Below are 25124 nucleotides of genomic sequence, written 5' to 3' on the forward strand. Positions count from 1 at the left end.
GTCCAGACTGTCACACACAGACCCTGCTTGTGTGCTGGTGTCTCTCTTCTGCCGGCGAGAAGAGAAGGGGGAGGGGATAAGGAGTGACGGCTCTCTCTCTGTCTCTCTCTCCTCTCCATTTCACACAGGCAGGCTCGCAGGGCTTGCTGCTTGCTGCTCACTGTGCCAAGTGTTTTATTGCCACAACCCAGCCAAGACAGGTCACTCTGACGATGGCAGAGCCCAGCACGCAGCCCCGGGTCTACTTCCAGTCGCCGGGCAAGGAAGGGGAGCCACAGACTCAGAGGAAGCTGGGCAAGTTCACGGTGCGATACGACAGGAAAGATCTACAGAGGAGACTGGACATTGAGGAGTGGCTGGATTTCCAGCTCCACCAGCTATATGGATGCGAGGTGAGTGAGTGTTCACCAGTCTCTCGCCTTGGCTCAGGCCCGGCCGGCCTGTCACTCTACTAAAGGCTGTTCATCATTAACTGCTGCTTCGGTTAATCCTGTCCGTCCAAGACGGTGGAGAACGCAACTCGACATTGATTCTCGTTTGCATTAGCTGAGGACGCGGTCTAAAACGTGAGACGCTCACCTTACTTGTGGCGTTCTAACGAAAGAGTGAACGATTGATGCAAGAAATGGGATCAATGAGTAAAACATACAATCTGCAAAACAAGGCTGTGAATTTGGAATGGGTTGGATTTTATTGAGGATACTGAATGTTTCATTCAAACGACATGGGTCACCGTGGAACTGTGACCTTACAGACAGTGGGGATACAAGAGAATGCAGGCGCAGGGGGTGACCTTAAGCACAAAGCATTGCTGGAGTAACTCAGAGGGTCAGGCAGCAACTGTGGAGGGGAAATGGCCTTAAAACGTTTCGGGTCGGGACCCTTCTTCAGAGTGATGGAGTGGAGGGCAGGTAGCTGGTGGAATCAATGAGGCGAGGAGAAGACGGGCGGAAAGAGCTGCAAATAGCCAGGTGGATCCTGGCGAGGAGGGGTTGCTCAGCAGATGGGTGAGGTGGGCTGGAAGGAGAAGGGGTGGAGGTGGTAACCAAGGATGGAGGTGATGAGTGAAGAGGACAAAGGGGTGAAAATGGTGGAATTTGATAAGAAAGGAAGTTGTGGAATGAAATGTGGAGCCAGAGGGAGGGATGGTCAGTAGAAGTAAACTAGGGTGGAGAGGGGGGTGTAGGTGGCCTGGGAAATAAAAATGAAGGACCTGGAGTAGGGAGGGGTGGGTGATGAGCGAGTAGAGGAGGAGAAATGAACTATGTGACAGAATAGGGGAAGCTGCAGAGGGGGGGGGGGGGGGGGGGGGTCCATGGCAGCGTGCATTTCTGCAGGAGCGAGTGATCTGTGAGATTGTTGGTCTTTAAGGATGAATGAGCCTGTTGGAGTTTTTTTTTCTTTGAGGCAATAGGACGTGTAAGAGCATAACCCACTGTAAATCCCTGAATCAGAAAACAGAATATTAATTTTGATTCTTTTTCGAAAACTATCTCTCCAGACTGAAGATGACTTGCTTTTGCACAGGTTTCATTGGTCCTGGTGTGGGACCCATAGGCTTAGCCTTGGGTTGGGCAAGCTCTCTCTTCTCCCCTCTCCCAACAGGCAAGAGGTACAGATGTGTGAAAATGCACATCTCCAGATTCACAGACAGTTTCTTCCCAGCTGTTATCAGGCAACTGAACCATCCTCTCACCAACCAGAGGTCCTGACCTACCATCTACCTCATTGGAGACCTTTGAACTATCTTTAATCGGACTTTACTAGGCTTTATCTTGCACTAAACGTCATTTCTTTTATCCTATATCTGTACACTGTGGATGACTTGATTGTAATCAGGTATAGTCTTTTCGGTGACTGGATAGCATGCAACAAAAAGCTTTTCACTGTACCCCGATACATGTGACAATAATAAACTAAACTAAACAGTGCTTAGAGTAATGGATGGGTGCTTTAGGAGGTAGACGTTCCTTCTACCATCTACTCTGGTCCTTGGTGTGCTCCAGGTTTGTGGACTCAACGTCGCCATTTTCATTCAGAACGCTGCAGATTCACTTTGATCAGTTGTGGTTTACTGATTGTGCAGGAAGGAACTGCAGATGCTGGGTTGCACTGAAGATAGACATAAAATCATTATCATCTCCTCCAGCCGACAATGGACCATTGCGGGCTCCACTTTTCCTTTGGTCATCCGTACCGGCTCTGATTTGTTTTGAACCTTCTCATAACTCTAGTTTCCCTCCCCCCCCACCGACTCTCAGTCTGAAGAAGGGTCTCAATCCGAAACTTCACCTATTCTTTTTCTCCGGAGATGCTGCCTGACCCGCTGTGTTACTCCAGCATTTTGCGTCTATCTTGTAGTTCACTCATTCACATGTGTGTTTGAGGGTTGCTGTGTTTTGCCTTTGAAGATAATCGTAAATTTTTTCCTCTGTCTACATGTTAACCTCTTTCCACAACGGAACTCAGAATGAAGTGCCTCTCTGAGGAGTATTTGTATTTCAGTACAGTGAAGGTTGGCCTGGGAGAGAATGTTTACTCAGGTTTCATTATCATCTCGGTGGATTCTGGAGAGTGGATCTGTGGGAGTGTGTGAGGTTGAGTGCACTGATTCTAGCATGGCATTCTGCCTGCGACTCATTCTCTGATCTCTGTTTTTCATTATTAACTAGCTTGAGTATGGTTAGAAATTTGGTTTCAGTGCTCACAGAACAATACCACCAAAAACAGAGAGATTTGTAGTTTGGGGAAAGGAAGAGATGTCAAATCACGTTTAGTTAATGTTATAACACACAAGACAGAAATAGATGTGAATAGGTTCATTGACAACAGTCAGACAGTAACAAGCCATTTCAAATCAGTTAGTCACCAATCGAAAATGGAATTTGAAATAATTTTGTTGCATTTGTGATTGAAAACAGATATGTTTTGTTTGCACTTCAGAGATACAGGCCTTTCGCCCCATATAATCACCCCATACACCAGTTCTATACTACGCACAAGGGACAATTGACCAAAGCCAAATAACCTACAAACTTACACATCTTTGGAATGTGCGAGGAAACTGGAGCACCCGGAGAAAACCTACGTAGTCACAGGGAGAACATGCAAACTCCGTACAGGCAGATCCGTAGTCAGGGTCGAACCTGGGTCTCTGGCACTGTAAGGCAGTAACTCTACCGCTGCGCCACTCACACTACCGCCCTTTGCACCACTGTGCCACCTTGAAATGGACAGTAAATGGACACAGGTTGGTAACGGCATCGGATTACAGGAATAGGTATACTTTATAGTCACATGTGACTAGGCACTGAGATTATTTGCTTATATGCACAATGTATACAAATAGCAGCCACCTACGACACTGATAAAGTTACAAAGCACGTTGGCTCCCCCTTTTGTCCCCCACCCCAACAGATCCCCCATGCCAGGTCCCCATTATCCTTTGTCATCCCCCCCCCCCCTATTGTTCATTGTTCTCCCTCACGGCGGTCCCCCCACGCCGGGTCCTCCATTGATCTTCCCCCTCCCTCATGGTGGTCTTCCACGCTCTCATCGACCATCGACCATCGCCACCGCGAGGCTTCATCACTGCCAAGGCCCCATTGTCACGAGGCTTCACCACCGTTGAGGGCTCACCACTGTCGACGCTCCACTTCACGCCTCCGTGGTGCCGATCCGGGCCCCAGCAGCGGGCTCCGCCGGTCGCTTCGCCCGACCCAGGCTTCTACCCGCGAGGCCCCGACCCGGGCTTGTAAGCGGAGATCGTGAAGTAATCAAGACTGCGGCGCCTCGATAAAGGCCTCCGGCCTCTGGCCACGTTCCCAGTCCACAGACACTGATTGTGACTGAATATAGGTAGATCTTGGATTGGGTGCAAAAAGATGTAAGCTGGGAATGGATCGAATCATTCAATGTTTGGTAATGCTTTCTGGCAGGTGTGCTTAGTGGTTGGATCCAGTTCAGACATTGATTGGAAATTGATTGAATCAAACATTATTCAAGACCTAATCGGTCATGGGTGTGAAATGGGTTCAGTCAGGTTTGAATTATAAATAGCTCCTATTAGAGTGTCTAATCAATATCTAGCATGGAACATGTCCAATCAGCTGCTGAAGATAGACACAAAGTGCTGGAGTAACTCAGCGGGTCAAGCAGCATCTCTGGAAATAAAGGATGGGTGACGTATTGGGTCGGGACCCTTCTTCAGACTGACTGGAGGAGGTGGGGATGGGAAGAACAGGAGGTGAGGAAAAACCTGGATAAATCTGGGCCGGTAACAAATGATCTCGGGCAGGATCAAAGATCATCTGCTATAAGATCTTTGGGAGAAAGGGGAGTGTAAGATGAAGTTACTTAAAATTAGTGAATTCAACATTTGTACTGCTGGGTTGTAAGCTGCCCAAGCGAAATATGAGGTGCTGTGCCCCCAATTTGTGGGTGGCCTCACACAGGCAATGGAGGAGGCCCAGAACTGAAAGGTCAGTGTGGGAATGGGAAGTAGAGTTGAAATGGTCGGAAACCGGGAGATTCCGTAGGCCTCGGCAGACCAAGCATTAAGTGTTCAGCAAAAACAGTCCCCGAGACAACGTTTGGCTCGCTGATGTACAGCTGCTGACTGGGAATTGATCTAACCTTTCTCGCAGGAGTAAATTAAATTAGTTGACGGTCTAAAATAAATTGTATGGAGATAGCGAATAGAAAGGATATGAATAAATGCAGATTGCGAGCTGGAATGAAATACTTTTAGCAGTATTTATTTGTATTTCTGTGGCATCCTTGACACGTGATAAGCATCAAGGGATTATGGGAAATGATGGCTAGGAGAAAAGTGAGTGTGTGGGATCAAAGAGAGAGGCTTTTAGAAAAAACCTCTTAAGGTGGAAGAGGTGACAAAGAGATTTGAATAAAAGATCCAGCGTAGGCAGGAAGGAAAGGAATAAAATAGTTGCATATATGCAGTGTTTTTGCAAGTTTCAAAGATCAGTATGTACAGGAGAGAGAAAGGAACAGAAAGATGTACTAGAGATAGACACAAAAAGCTGAAGTAACTCAGCGGGTCAGACCAAAGATCTTCTTTGGGTCAGACAGCATCTCTGGATAAAAGGAATAGGTGACATTTTGGCTCGAGACCCTTCTTCAGTGTCTCCAGGGATGCTGTCTGACCCACTGAGTTACTCCAGCTTTTGTGTCTATCTCGGTTTAAACCAGCATCTGCAGTTCCTTCCTACACAGAAAGATGTGCTAGTGGAATGAGAGGCTTCTCTGCACGAAGCTCAGTGTAGTAGCAGGGATGTGGGGCAGGTACAGGCAAGTAGCCTGGCCCAGCAAATTCAGAAACTATCCAAATGAGGGCAAAATTAATGGAGCAAAGGACAAATGGGGCTGAAAGTGAGTCTTAGCAGTTTGGTGAAATTGGAGAAGGATGCTGAGGACTTTGAATGTCAAGGAGAGGGGGCGTCAAAGGGACGACAAGAACAAGGTAATGGTGGAATGAGGGTGAAGAATGAATAGCAAAATTGGTTTTGAGGTGGTATGACCATTTTTGATCGTCTTTCACATGACAAAAATGGCCATCCAAGCTCAATTCGTCCAATCTGAAAAATACACGATGGAAGTGAAAACATTATGAAGATAAGTTCATAAGTGATAGGAACAGAATTAGGCCATTCGGCCCATTAAGTCTACTATGCCATTCAATCATGGCTGATCTATCTCTCTCTACTAACCCCATTCTCCTGCCTTCTCCCCATAACCCCTGACACCCGTAGTAATAAGAATCTATCTATCTCTGCCTTAAAAGTATCAATTGACTTGGCCTCCACGTCCTACTGTGGCAACGAATTCCACAGATTCACCACCCTCTGACTAAAGAAATTCATCATCTCCTTCCTAAAGGAAGTCCTTTAATTCTGAGGCTATGTATGGCCTCTGGTTCAAGACTCTCCCACTAGTGGAAACATGCTCTTCACCACTCTATCCAGGCCTTTCACTATTTGGTAAATTTCAATGAGATATCCTCTCATCCTTCTAAACTCCAGCGAGTACAGGCCTAGTGCTGTCAATCACTCGTAAGATATGGCACAGTCTATGAATGCTGTTAAAACAGATCAGTCCAAACAGTGGCTCTGCCTTCAATGGCTTTGGGAAGTTATTCGGGAGCTCAGGACTAATTCTTGCTGCATCAGCACTGGATATGTTGATCTGAGTTGAGGGCCATGCTAATATTGCGCCTGAGTTAGTGAGGTTGTTAGCCAGGGATTTTGCATGAAACCTTTAGATAAAAACTGAATCTGTAGTAACAACTTATGGTCAAGCAATGCTTTAGTTCACTCACTGACGTTTCCAACTGTAGGAACCAAGCAAGTGTCAGAATGTGTCTCTGTGTAATACTCTCGAATGTCTGATAATGGTGTTATGCCTTGGGATGTGTAAATGTAAGTGATTACCATTTTCATGAAAGATGTGTCTCTTGGTAAATAAATGATGGGAAAGCTGCTGTTGGGTGGTGACTGTACCAGGAACAGTTCATAAATGCGCAAGTTGAACATAAATTATGTCGCAATCAGGTACTTAAAATAATTAGATGAGGAAATTTCATTTAATTGAATCTTTAAATAACAATTACGGATTTGATGCTAAACCCATCAAGGCTTCCAGCGGCCGTGTCTTGGGATCTAGGCCTAGTCACTGTCCACAGCCTGTTCTGCCATGTGAGAGAGGTCATTCAGAGATCCATGGGGCAGGACCTCAGAGAGGAATTTTATCAGTGGGTTCAAAGTTTCTATCGGGCCCCCTTCCCTTCGCCATTAGTCATCCTGTTTTTATCCACTTCGGTTTTATGCCATGAGCTGTAGCCTGTAAGGCAAAAAGGGGTATGGAAGATGCGAGAAGGGTGGAAAATCTGTTGATTTTCTGCATTTGAGGCCTTATGCTCCTATACTCCCTCCATGATAAATATAAATAAATATAAATAAAATAAAAGGATCAGAAAGAAGAAAGCACATTTGTTTTGAACATTTTGTTTATGCTACAAAACAGAGAAGGAGAAATAATTCACACTGAAACATCCTTTTATATTTCAATGCAGATCAGAGATTAGTATTTACTCTAAATAAAGAGCTTTCTTGCCCTTTTTTTGTGAACATTTTTGAATCACAGCATGAAAATTTATAGTTCTGCCAATGTTTGATTCAATACTTAGCCTGGCCAAATCCACAAGACGTTCCTGAGACATTGTAGACCTTAAATAATTCTTAATCAGCTTAAGTTTGCTAAATTACCTCTCTGCAGAAGCTACTGTTGCTGGAATTGTTAATAGTATTCTTAAGCGAACACAAACATTTGGAAACAGGTCACCAAATCTGTACTCTGTTAACAAGTTCAACAGATCTAATGGCTTTCTGTGCATTTACAAAATTCACCCTCCCACTAACACACACACTCAGACACACACACTCACTCATCCACCCACATCCACCCACCCACACACACCCACACACACACACACACCCACACACACACACACACTCACACACACACACACACTCACTTACACACACCCACCCATACCCAAACCCACTCACACCCAAACCAACTCACACCCACCCACACCCAAACCCACTCACACACACCCACTCACACACACACACACACTCACTTACACACACACACCCATACCCAAACCCACTCACACTCAAACCAACTCACACCCACCCATACCCAAACCCACTCACACCCACCCACACCCAAACCCACTCACACACACCCACTCACACATACAAACCCTCACACACCCGCCCACATCGAGATGGCCACCACCAGGAGCAGCAACAGCATCCACCGCCTCTCCAACCCTCACTGCCTACCTGGCCAAATCCAGGCCCGGACCACTGAAACTGGCGCCCGCGGCTGCCGACTCTCACCACCTCCCCGGGTGGGGCCACCGCAGCCACTGTCGTCGACCTTCACTGTCTTCAGAAAGCCACGACACTGCTGCCCGTATCTCTACTCCAGCTCCCCACGGGCTTCCACCAGCGACTCCGCCGACCCTCGCCTCTCTGCCAGCCACCAGCGGGCCAGAGCCGTCACCTCACCAGAGTTCCAGGCGCAGCACCAGGCCCACAACCTCCACCATGCAGACCAAAGATCTTATAGCAGAGCAAGATAGACCACTCCTCCGAAATCCAATGGACTGACGTGTAGTACGTGACGGAACGTCACGGCCGCCATTTCTTAATGCGACACGCGACTTCCGGTATGCCACCCGCTGTGATCCAAAGCAAAGATTATAGAGCTCCTCTATAATCTTTGATCCAAAGCAAAGATCCTCGAGTATCTTGTTGCGGGAACAGCCCCCTCCTTTGCGTAGTTTCCCTTGCATTGTATTGTGCAGTTTCCCTTGCATTGCTTTAACACACACTGCACAAAATTAAATTTAACGTATATATATTTATATGAATGTGTGTCTGTGTGTGAGAGGCAAGTTAGAGATAATAAAGTTTATTCTCATGGATCAGAAGCAACTTTGATTTAAATAATCACTATTAATTCATTTGTCTTGTAAGATGATGTACATAAACCATAAAGGCAATTATATATATAATTATATAGTAATAATAAAGATATGCATATATATATATTTATACACATACATATATATACACATACATATATACACACATACATATATACACATACATACATACACACGTATACACATACATATGCACACATACAAATGCATACATACATATGGATACATTTATATGCATACATACACACATATATAAACATATATATACATACATATATACACACATATACATATACATGCATATATACACATACATATATATTTATACATATGATCATTTTCCAACGATCAATAGATTTACGATCAGTTCCTGTGGATTGGAGGATAGCTAATGCTATCCCACTTTTCAAGAAAGGAGCGTGAGAGAAAACGGGGAATTACAGACCAGTTAGCCCGGCTTTGGTGGTGTGAAAGATGCTGGGGTCAATTATTAAAGATGTAATAATGGGGCAATTGGATAGCAGTAAAAGAATTAGTCCAAGTCAACATGGATTTATGAAAGGGAAATCATGTTTGACTAATCTTCTGGATTTTTTTGCCGCAAGGCTTGGTGTTGGGGCCGCAACTGTTTACCATATATATTAATTATTTCGAAAAGGGAATTAGGAGCAAAACTAATGCATACATACCTACATATTTAAATTCATCTGATAAGTTGGTCAAATAACATGGGCACCTTCTTGCTTTTTTTGAGACATGGATTTTTTAAATGTGAATGTCTCATAGCAACACATTTGTGGGTCAGCAGTATTTTGTACCAACCCCCACAATTTCAAATAATTCTAAATTGAACTTCTTAAACAAGGAAAACAATTTTTATTTACATCATTTTGTGTGGCTGTCAAGGTGGCTGTGTTGACTAATTATGAGACTGTAAATGGCGGTGGCTGTGTGTTTTAATGCAAGTGTGAAAAGGAGAGTAAATTTAAAGAGACAATGTGAGAACCATCAGGGTTTCATCCAAGAACCAATTTAAAGGCAAGGTTCCATCAATTACAGTATTTTAATTGAAAATCTTACTCTTAATATTCTTCCTAATTAGGCTTTTTGTGTTCCCTCTTGAGCCTTGTGTCTCCCAGAGCCTCTGTGGAGGTTCTGGAGATACAATAATCCAATCGAGGCAAATAACCATCTTTAAAACTGGCATTGCCTCTGCCTTTAATTCTACATTCTCCAAGGATGCTGGATGCCGCGACAATCTCTTGCAACAAGTACAGAAAGGCAGTCAACTGCAAAAAGATCAAAGAGAGGAAAGAGTATGGAAGGGAAAGGCTTTTCAGAATCAGAATCAGATTTTATTTGCCAAGTATGTTTTGCAACATACGAGGAATTTCATTGGCCAGGTCAGTCATACAATTAAAAGAAACAGCACTCAAAAACACATTTTAATACGGACATTCACCACAGTGACTCCTACACATTCCTCACTGTGATGGAAGGCGAAATAAAGTTAAAGTCCCTTCCTTTTGTTCTTCCTCGGTCGGGGGCCTCAAGCCCCCCGTTCAAACTCCGTTCAATGGTGAACTCCTTGGTCTCCAGGCCTATAGTGCTGCACAAATCACTGCACCACATGCATCTATTTATTCCCTTTTCACAGTTCATGCAGCTGGATATTAACTTGCCGACATGGAAAGAGATGCAGTGAGCATTCAATAGTTCAGACTTCTGGGTGAATTAAGGGGCTGCTTGATGGGCTGAGGGTAATCGAGATTGGCTGATTGTCATTCTTTTGGAAGAACTGATGGAAGTTCTAATGGAAAAGCTGATGAATTGACTACGGGGTGAGCTGGTGGGCTCGAGGATTGCTGGATGAGTGTTCTCGAAACATAGAAAATAGGTGCAGGAGGAGGCCATTTGGCCCTTCGAGACAGCACCGCCATTCATTGTGATCATGGCTGATCAGCCCCAATCGATAACCCGTGCCTGCCTTCTCCCCATATCCCTTGATTCCACTAGCCCCTAGAGATCTATCTAACTCTCTCTTAAATCCACCCAGTGATTTGGCCTCCACTGCCCTCTGTGGCAGGGAATTCCACAAATTCACAACTCTCTGGGTGAAAAAGTTTTTTCTCACCTCAGTCTTAAATGGCCTCCCCTTTGTTCTAAGACGGTGGCCCCTGGTTCTGGACTCGCCCAACATTGGGAACATTTTTCCTGTATCTAGCTTGTTCACTCCTTTTATTCATTTATATGTTTCTATAACATCCCCTTGCATCTAACAAGAGTGTTTTATTGTCATGTAAAACAATTTCCTGCATCTAGCTTGTCCCAGATAGAACAATTAAATTCTTACTTTCAGCAGCACAACAGAATCTGTAAACATAGTACACTGTAAACAATATGATAAGATCCCCCTCATCCTTCTAAACTCCAGTTAATACAAGCCTAGTCTTTTCAATCTTTCCTCAAATGACAGTTCTGTTAGGTTATTTGATGGTTAGGACAGGTTTAGAGGGGTATGGGCCAAATGCAGGCATGTGGGACCAGTGTAGATGGGACATGTTGGCCAGCGTGGGCAAGTTGAGCTGAAGGGCCTCCTTCTACGCTATGAGACTCTCTGACTAGGTGATCTGTTGAGGCTGGTGGCATGCCATGAGGAACAATGGGCATGGACCTTTGTGAACCACCACCTGGTTGAGTCTCCTTGAGTCACCATCGGCATTGATAATATCAGTCAAGGGTTGATGATCTGCAAAAAACAAGTTGGTCTCATTCTTGTTCTCTCATGCGATACAGGCAGCAGCTCTGAACTGCCTGTGTTTGCCCTCTTGGCTGTCTTGTCAAATTACGCTGGAGATTAGAGTCACTCCTGAAACAAACAGTGCCTTGTGATCCACAGGGGAAAAAATAAAATCTAAATGCAGAACAATGGATGGTTTAAATCAAAGAAAATGATACAAAGAGGCCATTAGAGCAATACCGATCTAGGAAACTGAGAGCAGATTTTACAATGCATTTAAACCTCTCCCATTTTTATGAGATGCATTCCTGGAATATGTAGGAAGTTTATTGTAACCTAGTGCCCTAGTGAATTAAGGGCGGCATGGTGGTGCAGCGGTAAAGTTGCTGCCTTACAGTGGGTGCTGTCTGTACAGAGTTCGTACATTCTCCCCGTGACTGAATGGGTGTTCTCCGAGATCTTCGGTTTCCTCCCACACTCCAAAGACATACAGGTTTGTAGGCTTGGTATAAGTGTAAATTGTCCCTAGTGTGTGTAGGATGGTGTTAGTGTGCGGGGATCGCTGGTCAAAGCGGACGCGGTGGGCCAAAGGGCCTGTTTCTGTGCTGTATCTCTGTAAGAAATAGAAGCAAGGATAAGCCATCTAAGTTCACACCACCATCAGTAAGATTATTGTTGATCCTGCAACTCAACACCTTATTCCCACATTCTCTCCATTATCCTTCATCCTTTTCGTATTTGAAAAAAAATATCTCTCCTTTCAAGGACTCGACTTCTACCATCTCACGCGATAATGAATTCCAAGATTCCCAGCCCTTGAGTGAAGAAACTGCTCCTTGTCTCATTACTAAATATCATGACCCATATTCTGAGACTTTGGCCCTCGTTCTAGATCACCAGACCAGCCGCAATCTCCACCCACGAGTCCAATCTAAACAGAGATAGACACAAAATGCTGGAGTAACTCAGTGGGTCAGGCAGCATCTCTGGAGAAAAGGAATAGGTGACGTTGCAGGTCGGAAGCCTTCTTCAGACTGCGTTCTGACACTTCTTCTTCTTGCGTATGGCGTGCACAGCCTAAAGTTGTAGGACAACTTGTTCTATTTGATCTTATTTGACTGTGCACACCGGGTTGATTGCATTTGTCGAAACAGGGCGGACCACGTGAAGGTTGCAATCTGACACCAAAGAGCAAAATGTCCAACGTAGATACAATAATAAATATATCGCCATTTGCATTAGTTTTGTGCAGTTAACAAATCACAATTTCACACAATGTACATAAGACGGCAGTTATTTGACAAATACTCTGCAGTTCGGTGCAGGAGATCTTGTCGACGAGTATTCTGGACCCACTGTTGACATCTGAAATTACAGGAGATATCATTTAGGATTAACTAATAAGAAAAAAGATGATCATAACTACATGCCTGAACAATGGATGATATATCACTTAAATTCAATTGTTTTCAGTTGTGTGGAGAGACCTGTATGTTGAAGATGCTTTTTGCCTCTAATAAGTCAATTTACCTTAAATGTAGAAGAGCTTATTAAAATCTTCTTACAAAGACCATTAAGTATTTTCTTTCTATCCTCTTTTGGACCCAAGGCATAGCAGAGCTGCCAACTCTCACGAAGAGGTAAGGGAGGGAGAGAGGAAGGGAGGGAGAGGGAAGGGAGGGAGATCGAGAGAAGAGAGGGAGAGAGAGAGAGATCGAGAGAAGAGAGGGAGAGAGAGATCGAGAGAAGAGAGGGGAGAGAGAGATCGAGAGAAGAGAGGGGAGCGAGAGATCGAGAGAAGAGAGGGGAGAGAGAGATCGAAAGAGAGGGGAGAGAGAGATCGAGAGAAGAGAGGGAGAAGGGGGGAGAGGGAGAGGGGGGAGAGGGAGAAGGGGGAGAGGAGGGAGAAGGGGGGACAGGGAAAAGGGGGACAGGGAGAAGGGGGAGAGGGAGTGGAACGATAGCACATTATAACACGCAGCCGTCCCATTCCGACCAAAGATTATAGAGCAGAGCTCCTCTCGTATCTTTGATTGCGACCGCCGCCGCCGAACCCCCCGGCCCACCATTGCACCCAAAGATGATAGAGCAGAGTTGTATAATCTTTGATTGCACCCTTCTTCACGGCGGGCTTGTGATCTTTGCTTGTGATGTCTCGACAAATCGAGGGACATAACGGGTAACAGCCGTCGCGTTCTCTGACTCGAATCTGAGCTCGAAAAATCCCGTGGTCACTGGGCCCAATGTGTCCCGCGGGCCATATTTTGGAGACCAATCCCCTACAAGAACAAAACCAAAAACGTACAGAAGTGTTAAAATTGTCTTTATTATTATGGTAAGTAAAGATCTATTAAAAATAAGTCTAATAACTTTCTAATGTACCGTCAAAACCTAGCTTCCCAATGGCCGTTGATGGGAGAACAGAAAATAACATTTTCACGACAGAATATCGACTGAAAATAATAATAATATTTTCTTACCTTTCTTTTTTATTGGGGAACCTAAAGAATGACAGGTTGGGTCGTTTAGATTTACGATTAGAACAATTGATAGCAGAGCAGTGATGTGAAGATTTAGATAAGGACGCCATGACAGTGTGGGGGGGGGGGAAGCCCAATAAAATGCCTCAAAAAATGGCGTCGATAATCACACACGTCATACTACGCGTTTTTCGAGGAGTGGTCTATATAATCTTTGTGTCTAAGTGTCTTTTAAATGTCATAACTGTACCCACTTCTAATCCTTCCCCAGGCAGCTTGTTCTACACAAGCTCCTAAATTCCCTTTTAAATCTTTTCCCTCTCACCCTAAACCTAATCCCTCCCGTTTTCGACTCCCTTGGGGGGGAAAAGACTGTGACGTATCTATGCCCCTGATTATTTTATATACCTCTATAAGGTCACCCGTCAGGCACCTACACTCCAAGGATAAAAGACCCATCTTATATAGAGCTCTATATAGATAGTTGGATAGAGCTCTTAAAGATAGCGGAGTCAAGAGATATGGGGAGAAGGCAGGAATGGGGTACAGTTTGTGGATGATCAGCCATGATCACAGTGAATGGCGGTGCTGGCTTGAAGGGTTGAATGGCGTACTCCTGCACCTATTGTTTATTGTCTATTAATTAACATCTCCTTACAGCTCAAACCCTCTAAAATCCCAATAAAATCCTTGTCAATTTTTTTGCACTCTTTTCAGCTTAACGTCATCTTTCCTTTAACCAGCCAACCAAAACTGTACTCAATATTCCAAATGTGACCGTACCAAAGGTAGACAAAAGTGCTGGAGAAACTCAGCGGGTGCAGCAGCATCTATGGAGCGAAGGAAATAGGCAACGTTTCGGGCCAAAACCCTTCTTCAAACTGCTGAAACATGGCATCCCAACTCCTGTACTTAACGCCATAACCAATGAAGGCAACTGTGCCAAGCCCCGCCTTCACCATCCTGTCTACCTGGGTCACCACCTTCATGGAGCAATGTACCTGCTCCACAAGGTCTCTCCTTTCCACAGCATTCCCACTTACTGTACAAGTCTTGCACTGGTTTGGGCAAGTTGGGCCGAAGGGCCTGTTTCTACGCTGTATTACTCAAATACTCTACGGTTTGTCCTACCCAAATTCAACACCTTACATTTATCTGAATTAAACTCCATCTGCCATTTCTCAGCCCATTGACCCAGTTGATCAAGATCCCATTATAATTATAAACGACTTCACTGTTCTTTACATCATCATATTGTGTGCCATCTGCTAACTGTGCTACGTATATTCACATCCAAGTTGTTCATATAAACAATTAACAACTGTGGATCCTGTACGGTGGGTTAATTTTCCACTGCAACTATTAGGCTGGTGAGTGGTAGAATCTGGGAGGGGTTTTTGGGAATGTGGTATCCATGTACCTGTCTAACTGTTTCTTAAATGTTGGGATAGTTCCAGCCACCTCCTCTGGCAGTTTGTTCCATACACCCACCACCCTGTGTGAAAAAGTTATACCTCCGATTCCTATTAAATCTTTTCCCCTTCACCTTAAACCTATGTCCTCTGATCCGCGATTCACATACTCTGGGCAAGAGACTGTGCATCTACCTGATCTATTCGTCTCTATTTTGTACACCTCTATAAGATCACCCCTCACCTCCTGCACTCCAAGGAATAGAATCCCTACCTACTCAACCTCTTCCTATAGCTCAGACCCTTTAGCCCTGACACCATCCTTGTGAATCTTTTCTGTACCACATTCGTGTAGGATTGGTGAAATGAATGGTTGATAGTTGGCATGCTGTATGATCCTGTTTGACCCTGTATATCTGAGGGCAGCACAGTGGTACAGCCGGTAGAGCTGCTGCCTCAAATAACCAGATCCAGGTTTGTTCCTGACCTCGGGCGCTGTCTGTGTGGAATTTGCACATTCTCCTTGAGATCGCTTGGGTTTCCATCAGGGTCTCCTGTTTCTTTCCAAATCCCAAAGACGTGAGGGTTTGCAGGTTAATTGGCCTCTGTAAATCACACCAAATGTGTTAGAAGCGGATAAGAAAGTGGGAAAACATAGAACTAGCATGAATGGGTGATCGATGATTGGCGCCACCCATTCCTTTTCTCCAGAGATGCTGCCTGTCCTGCTGAATTAAGGGCCTGTCCCACTTAGCCGTCATTTGCGCGTCACGCGCGAAGATTTTGTACATCACAAAATCCTGAGACGCCTCGCGTAACTGCCTATGTCATCACGCACCATGTGCGCGTAATGTGCACCATGCGCACATCAAGTGCGTGTCACAACGAGCGCGTCATGCGTCGTGGCGCGTAAATGATGTTGCGTAAATTAAGCGCAAATGACAGCCCTTTACTCCAGGATTTTGTGTCTATCTTCGATGATCGTGGACTTGGTGGGCTTGTTTCCATGTTGTGCCTTCAAATTAAAGTCAACTAAATTCAATTAAATCGTTCAAAGATGGAACAGGAAAAGTATATGAAAGCAAAGTATTTACTGGGATAATGGAAGAGGGCAGTGGGGTGGGATTAACTGGATCTCTATTCCACACTGGGATAGACTGGAAGAGCCATATGTTCTCATTCCCTGTTACAACCATTCTTTCGTTCTGCTTCACTGTTAGAGTGGGTTTGGGAGTGGGATTGCGGGTGAGTGAGTTGGGGGCCCTGGTTAAAAATGCAAGTGGTTTTCCATGAAAATGTTAGCCCACTTCTGCATTTAGTAGGGCCATCAGTCTGTGCATGTGTTCACCGCACTGGAGGGGATGTGGTCATTTCAATGGAGCAATCATCCATGATGAGCTTGGCAGTGAAGTCGAGAGAGTGCAGCGGTATTGGAGGGGGAATGAAGAGTTGGTTTGCAGTCTAGCCCCAAACACCAAAGGGCATGGCGGTAGAGTTGCTGCCTTACAGAGCCAGAGCTAGAGACTAGAGTTCGATTCTGACTACGGATGCTGTCTGTACGGAGTTTGCACGTTCACCCCGTGACTACGTGGGTTTTCCCTGAGATCTTCGGTTTTCTCCCACACTACAAAGACGTACAGGTTTGCAGATTGATTGGCTTGGTTTGAATGTAAATCATCCCTAGCATGTGTAGGATGATGTTAGTGTGCGGGATCACTGGTCGGTGCGGACTTGGTGGGCGGAAGGGCCTGGTTTCCATGCTGTATCTCTAAACTAAACTAAACTAGAGCCTCCTCACTGCTTACTGCAGTGATGTTGTGGGAAGTGCTCCTTGCAGACACATGCAATGTGAGCATAAGAAAGTGTTGATTGGATTTGCTTGAGGTTTGTAATCCCTGCAGTCCAACCCTTGGCAGCTCCACCTCACTCATTGCAAATCACAGCTCCCCGTGGCTGCACCACCATGGGCACTGCTGAAGTTGCAGCACCCAGAGGAGAACCAGTCTCCAAATCAGCAGGAGGATGAGGGGTGATCTTATAGAAGTGTATAAGATCATGAGAGGAATAGATAGGGTAAATGCACACAGTCCTTTATGCAGAGTAGGGGTATCAAGAACCAGAGGACATATGTTTAAGGTGAGGGGGGAAAGATTTAATAGGAACCTGAGGGACACCTTTTTTACACAACGGGGGTAGGTATATGGAATGAGTTGACGGACGAGGTCACAACATTTATAAGATATTTGGCCAGGCACATGGATAGGATAGGCTTAGAAGGACATGGGCCAAATGTAGGCAGCTGGGTCTAGTGTAGATGGGGCATGTAGGTTGGGGTGGGCTAGTTGGGTCGGTGGGCCTGTTTCCAGGCTGTATGACTATGTCTGGATACCAGTATCTCTGAAGGCTTTGTAAGCATGCCAGCTGCTGGTATGCACTTGTAGCCAACTGAATCGTGACCTGCCATCTGAGGGACCTGGTGACCATGCATTGCAGGGGCTGTCAGGTTCACCAGCACCTTTCATCTTGTGATCAAGGCCAGGTTGTGCTGAAGATATTTGTGAGATCCTAGAGTAATTCCAGCGCAGGAGTGCACAAGGCAGGTGACCAACCTTGCTTGCAATAAGCCCCATCAGAATCAGTGGCCCTTCAGTTCTGTGGGTCAGGCAGGCTGCCTAATGATAACAGGCGCCATTGAGCGGGCATGTGGCAGGCAGTGCCCAGAAGTGTTGGTCAACCAGAGCATTTCCACTGCACCATGTGCGGCTGGATTGATAGAGTGGGTGGAATCCGTCACGCCAGATGAATACAAAGTTATCAACTGTGGTCATGATGCCAGCATAGGGCGACATAGTGACACAGTGGGGTAGGGTTGCTGCCTCGCATCACCAGAGACCCTGACTCGATCCTGAACTCGGGTGCTGTCTGTGTGGAGTTTGTATGTTCTCCCTGTCACCCCATGGGTTTTTCCCGGGTGCTCTGGTTTCCTCCCACATCCTAAAGTCATGCAGGTTTACAGGCTAATTGACCATTGTAAAATTGCCCCGGTTGTGTCGGGAGTCAATGTGAAAGTGAGATAACATAGAGTGAGTGTGAACGTGTGATCAATGGTCGCAGTGGGTTTGGTGGGCCAAAGTGACTGTTTCCTGCTCTCTCTCCCTTTCTTTCCCCGGTTTCCTCCAACACTCTAATGGTGTACGGGTTTGTAGGTTAATTGACTTTGGTAAAGACTGCAAATTGTCCCTAGTATGAAGGATAGTGCTAATCGGCGCGGACACGGTGGGCCGAAGGGCCTGTTCCCGCACTGTATCTTTAAACTCTATAAGGGCAGATAAGCGGCAATAAATGAGACACAGAGTCAACATTTTGGATTCCAGACCCTGGGAGAGTGAGGTATCAGAGTATGAAAATGAAGGGAGGATGGGGGAGTGATGAGTCATGGATTGGGCAAAGGGAATATCTCAATTGGGTGAGAACAGACTTGCTCAGGTGATTCCAGTGTGTATGGAAGTGTCCGGTTAATAGATTGATGAAGGCAGTTAGAGAGAGAGGGAGAGAAAACAAACAAAGCGACATTTGTACCAGTGTTCTACAATGATAGTCTTGACCTTGTTCATCAGTCTATGAAAGTAAGCATGCAGGTACAGCAGGCAGTGAAGACTCCAATGTTATTCAGTGACAGACCTGACCCACCATCCTGTACCTGGTATTATACAGAGGCTCCAAATCTCTGGATCTCTGGTTTTGGGTTTGTGCCGACCATGGTCCGAGCCCAGGCCCTGGGGCCCAGTAATGTGTGGATCCCGTGGCTTGGCATCCAACAGGAGGACAATGTCAAGTTCCGGGGCCATGTGAGGAGAATGACTGCCTGCAGAACAGAGGGGCACTGGGAACCACACCCTGGGCAGGCAGAATGTTGTCGGGTACTGAGTCCCTCCATTCACAGCTTCTGCAGTTGGTCGCCACACATTGGGCCTGATGACATTACACACCCATTCCCCTCTTTCCCCTCCCTCTTTAGCTTAGCACTCCTCGCCTTTCCTGACCTGGGGAAGCCATTCCGATCCAGATTAGTGTACTTTAGACATACAGTGTGGAACAGACCCTTCGGTCCACCAAGTCCACGTCTACCAACTATCCCTAGTTCTATGTTACCCCAGTTTCAGAGGCCAATTTATAGAGGCCAATTTACCTACAACCTGCACATAACCAGAGCACCTGGAGAAAAACCCACACGGTCACAGGGAGAATGTACAAACTCCGTAAGGACAGCACCTGTAGTCAGGTTCGAACCCGGGTTTATGGTGCTGTAAGGCAGCAACTCTACCACTGCGCCACCGTGCCGCATTTAGTTTATTGTCATATACACTGGGGTGCGATGAAATTCCTTGTTCACGGGAAGATCACGGAATAAACAGTTTACATACGGTATCTCAAGAATAAATAAATCGTTAAGTACTAAACAGCAAAATGATGCAAAGATTGCAGGGCATTCTGAAGTAGCAAAGAAGATGTTAAGGTACAATGAAGGAATAACCGAATGAGGTATAAACTGCTTATTGCACAGGGTAGGGTCCAGGACCACACTGAGGGCTGCCTGCAGTCGCACGTTGACTTTTCCCTCCCATCAGATGTCACTGTCGCCCTCTCACTGCCACAGAATGGAGTAAGGAGTCAGAAGCTGCCAGCAAACAGCCTGTGTTCTGCCTCCCATGTACTGTGCAGCCCATCCACAAAATGTCAGCGATATCCTATGTCTTTAAATAGTGCAACTAAAATTAAGTAACGGCACCTGCTCACGCTAACTGGTCCGGAAATCCGAGAAGAATACATTTGTATCTCAGCCAGCTGAGCAAGGTAGAGCTGGCTTCAATGTGAGTGCAAGTGGGCTGCAAAACTTCAACCATAATTGGCGAAACACAACAAGCGACAATGAGGAGATAATTTATTTTTTAAGGAATGTCTTTATGGTCTGGATTGAAATTTATGATGAAAGCAGATTTAAGAGTAACTTTTGAAAGGAGCTTAAACACATTTTTAAAGGAAAAAAACATTCCAAAAGATACAGAAGTAGGATCAATCAGTTTGCCTTTTTCAAAGAGCTGGCAAATGTAGTTAAATTGGTGCTGCTGTGATGTTTAAACCTATGCTTTGAAGGAGTATGAAGAAGGGTCTCGACCCAAAATAGTCACCCATTCCTTCTATCCAAAGATGTTGCTTGTCCTGCTGAGTTACTCCAGCATTTTGTGTCTATTATTGGAGAAGGAGGTTATTTAAAGCCAACAAAGTTGCACATGAAAGTTGCATCTGCTGTAATTTCCCAGAGTGAAAATTATCGGATGGTTTATCTCTGGGCTTGATCTCTCTTCATGCAAACTGATTGAGGAACTGTCCCCATGTTGCCACTTTGCTGAGTGCCAGCCCTCTGCTGCTGCTGCTCTGTCACGGGGCAAGCCACTATATTAAGGGGGTCTGTGCCCTTGGGGTCTGTATTAAAGACCCAAAATATTACAGACATAATAACAAATGTGATCTTCCCATGCACTGGATAAAACAGAACCTTTACCCAACGACACAAGCTGATACAGTCCACGGGTTATTTAAGTGTTCCGTTCCTGAGAACTGTGTGTAAGCAGATTTCTCCTTAAGAGGAAACGTCCATTTTCTATAGCTCGCCAAAGCATATCACTGCATATCACTGCTCTTGCTGTAATTCTCTCATTGCATTGAAAAATCAGCCTAACCCCAACTATAATTATAATGGAATCTATACTTCACCCAAACATTGATAATACCATGAAACATTATTATTATTACTTGGTTAAAATATATGGGAGAATTTGCATAACGACAATTTTACGTAAGTCAGATAATTTGTAACTGGAACCCTGGTACCGAGTTCCCTGACAGTGGCAATACAGATAGACAGGTGGCGAAAAAGGCTTATGGTATGTTTGCCTTCATCAGCTTAGTCATTGTGTATAGGAGTTAGCTGGATTTGTTGAATTGTGTGTGGTTTTGGTGGACATACTATAGGAAGAACATCATCAAGCTGGAAAGGCTGCAGGAATATGGCCTGGACTGCACGACATGAGTTATTAACAGAGATTGGACAGGATGGGGCTATTTTCTCAGGAGTGAAAGAAGCTGGGGATAACTTTAAAGAGGTTTATGAAGATTATCTTGTGTACCAAGGTAGAGTTCTTTTTTTGCATACAGATCAGTAAGATTATTGCCATGCATTAGTACAATCACTGATTAAGTACAGGATGCATAGAAACAGCCCACTGAGTCTATATGCAAGAGTTGGGAAATTTTGACGCCATTTTCGCAGTCCCAGCCGCAGCTGGCCATGAAGGCCCATTGCAGCCGTCACCTCCATCCGCGTATCGATGTCCCTCTCCTCGTCCGGTCACCTTCAGTCTTGTGTCCCGCTGCCGACCTTGAGTGCGCGGAATGTAAGACCCCCAGTTCATCTTATCGCCCTTTGCCCAGCGTCTGAAGCTGTCGCCGACTCACTCCACCTCCTCTCCGGTTCCTGGTCTTCAGGGGTGAGCAGGGGACTAGCCTCGGACTGGATTCCCACTCCAGGCAGGTTCCCGGTTCTGCGGCGGGCGATCCAGGCCTCGGCCCGTCACATGTCCTTCTCGTCAGGAGTCAATTGCCGACCAAATCGCATGTCTTTGAGGTGAGAAGAAACAGGAATACCTGAGTGGAACCCGTGCGGTCACAGGGAGAACTTGCAAACTCCACTCAGTCAGCACCAGAAGTGAGGATTGAACCTGGGTATCTAGTGCTGTGAGACAGTGGCTCTAGCATCTATGCCACTGTTTGGATTACAGGTCTATCAGGCACCACTGGGAAAGGTTAACACTAAGCATTGCCACTTAAGTATCAAGGGAAAGATAAAGCAAAGAAAGGAGCCGTGCGTCCCTCTGATCTTTGTCCCCTTCTCCCACTTTAGTTCCTTTCATTCCTTCTCATGTGGCAGAACTCCTGCAGGTTGGATCTTAAGAAGAAGCAATTTATTTCCTTCCTGAACAAATGATAAAATGAATCAACAGGGATGTTATTGAGCTAGGAAGCTCTTAGTTTGTGCTAACCCTAGGATATAGAAGCGAGCGGTGCCCATGAAGACGGGGCCACAATGTAATAATATCAGGGGCTATGTCTCCATCATCCACTTTCCCACCTGATCTCCATATTCCTTCATTTCCATTTATGTCTCAAAAAATATATTGACTAAACAAGTTATGCTCGCAACATGTTTTGTTTTAACTGGGCCAGTTAACACTGGCATGAAATTGAATCCTGCCACGAAACCTGTGGACTTTAACTTCAGAAAATTAGACACTTTTGGAAAACAACATTGTTCCTGTAATGGTGAGCATTAATTAATATATGACCATAAAATCAAATATCTTTCGGAGAAGGAGATTTGCTGGGGTCGCTCAGTGTCGAGTTGCTGTCTTACAGCGTCAGAGGCCCATGTTTGATCCTGACTAGGGGTGCTGTCTATACAGAGTTTGTATGTTCTCCCTGTGACTACGTGGGTTTTCTCTGGGTGCTCCGGTTTCCTCCCACATTCCAAAGATGTACAGGCTTGTTGGTTAATTGGCTTCTGGAAATTGTCCCTAGTGTGCAGGATGCAAAACTGGGATAACATAGAACTAGTGTTGTCTTGTTGTGTGGGGATCAGCACGAACTCGGTGGGCCAAAACGCTTGTTTCCATGCTGTATCTCTAAACTAAATCTTATTGAGCCCATTTGTTACTACAGATTGTGTCTGACTATTAAGTTGTCTCTAGGAGACATTAAGTTGAAGGGCTATTAATGACGGCCCATAAATGCTGGTCTTGTCAATGGCATGTACATCCTCCGATTGATTAAACGTAAAATAAATTTAGTGACTGGAGACCCACAACCCTGATTTACAGATCTCGGTAAAGAAACATTCACTCATTTCAGTCCCAGATGGACAATACGTTACTCCTCTGCCTACTGCCATACTCTTAAGACAAAGGAACTAGGCTCTTACCATTTGTTCTGTCTGGGGAATGGAACCATAGTGATTATTTTATTGAACTAGTATTCCAGAAGCCTATGATGTGGAATTCATACTTCCCTTTGCAGACTGTGATGTTAATTAACACCATTAAATAAATCTGAAGTAAGAGCTAAAATGATGATGGTCATAGAAACTTGCCTGTTTCATCAATAATATTTTGGGGAAGGTAATTCGCCCCCGTTACCTGGTGTGGCCTCTGGACATGGGACGCAGTGCATTCCTGATTAGCCCTCTGAAGTAGCCCAGTTAGACACCCTTCCTTGTACCTCTGTGTTATAACAGGTCAGGAAGGCACTCACCACAACCAGGGCAATAAATGGCACCAATGCCATAGGCACCCACAGTCCATAGGTGAAAAGAAACAAAAGTGAGATTATTCTTTTGAACTACAATGAGTGTTCTACCCAATTTCTCCTCACTGGACGACCACTTGCCACGTTAAAATCTAGTAAACCTTCAACTTTTGTATTTTTGTACTTTGTATGCAGTGGCTCTATGCCAAGCATATCCAGTTTATTGAAAGCTGCAAATAGGCTACCAGGTGTGGTCACTCAAGTCCTGTACAATGGGAAATACAGCACGAAAACAGGTCCTTCAGCCCAACACGTTCATGCTGAGCAAGATGCCCATCTAAGTTTATCCATTTAACTGCATCTGGCCCAATGGTGATATTGTACCTGCCTCACCTACTTCCTCTGGCAGCTCGTTCCATTAACTGCCACCTTCTGTGTAAAAAATGTTGCCCCTCAGGTTCCTTTACAATATTTCCACTTTCACCTTAAACCTCTGCCCTCTAGTTCTTGATTCCCCTACCCAGGGAAAAAGACAATGCACATTCATCCCAGCTGTTCAACTCCTGATTTTATCACTGCACAGCCACCTGTATTCCAGTCAACAGAATCCTAGCCTGCCCAACCTTTCGTGAAAATCTTGTATAGCTGTAACATAATGTCTTAATGACTATACTCAAATCCCTGACTGATAAAGGCCAGCATGCTAAAAATTGTCTTCATCACCCTATCTACCAAGATTATCACTTTCAAAGAATGATGTACTTGTACTCTTAAATCTCTCTGCTCTGCAATACTCCCCAGGGTCCTACCATTCACTATGAAGGCTTCCCCATTTCCTGAGATATGACATAACCAATTTCCCATTCATAAAACCATGTAAAGAGTGCCTTATCAGAGTTGTGGTTATCTAATTGGCCTCTTTGCATCTTCTTGCTGATGGATTCCTACAGTCTTGCCACAACTTATACCAGGTTAAATAGTCTTGAGGTTCTTCTTTGGATCTGCTATCATGAATGGTCGTGTTACATTTGTTTCTTTCCAACCCACGGGTCAATCTAGAATTTAGGGAGCTTTGGAAGATTCCACTTAATTCATCATCCACTCCATTTGTAGATCATCACATTCTGAGAATACTCTTGATTTTATTTCTGTATATCTCTTAAATTAAATTTCCGCTCTTCACTTTCATTATACCTGGGACTTTTGGTAATTTATTGTATCTTCACCTTTGGACAGAAAATCCAAATGGCTTAGGGCGGCAAAGGGGTGCAGCGGTAGAGTTGCTGCCTTGCAGCGCCAGAGACCGGGTTCAATTCTGACTGCAGTCTGTATGGAGTTTGTCCGTTTTCCCTGTGACCCTGTTTTCCCCGCGGTTTCCTCCCACACTCCAAAGACGTGCAGGTTTGTAGGTTAATTGGCTTCTGTAAATTGTAAATTGTTCCTGGTGTGTGGGATAGTGCTGGTGTATCGCTGGTCGGCATGGACTCGGTGGGCCGAAGGGCCTGTTTCCATGCTGTATCTCTAAACTCTAAAGTCTCACTCGTTTACTTATTCTGCATATCAATCTTTCTCAATGGAATGGGGTTAGCTTTTGCTGC

The 25124-nt window shown here is 45.1% G+C and overlaps 1 protein-coding gene across 1 annotated transcript in view; it reads left to right on the forward strand.

Moving 5' to 3' along the window:
* The first annotated feature begins 54 nt into the window (after nt 1–54).
* LOC116976834 (protein phosphatase 1 regulatory subunit 14B-like) overlaps nt 55–25124 on the forward strand; it is a 52812-nt gene continuing 27742 nt past the window's right edge. The window contains exon 1 of the mRNA XM_033026805.1: nt 55–392. Coding sequence (XP_032882696.1) covers nt 213–392 — 180 coding nt within the window. The 5' untranslated portion in view covers nt 55–212. The remainder of the gene's footprint in view (nt 393–25124) is intronic.

This window comes from Amblyraja radiata, chromosome 9 (genome assembly GCF_010909765.2).
Source record: "Amblyraja radiata isolate CabotCenter1 chromosome 9, sAmbRad1.1.pri, whole genome shotgun sequence".
In the NCBI taxonomy this organism is placed as follows: domain Eukaryota; kingdom Metazoa; phylum Chordata; class Chondrichthyes; order Rajiformes; family Rajidae; genus Amblyraja; species Amblyraja radiata.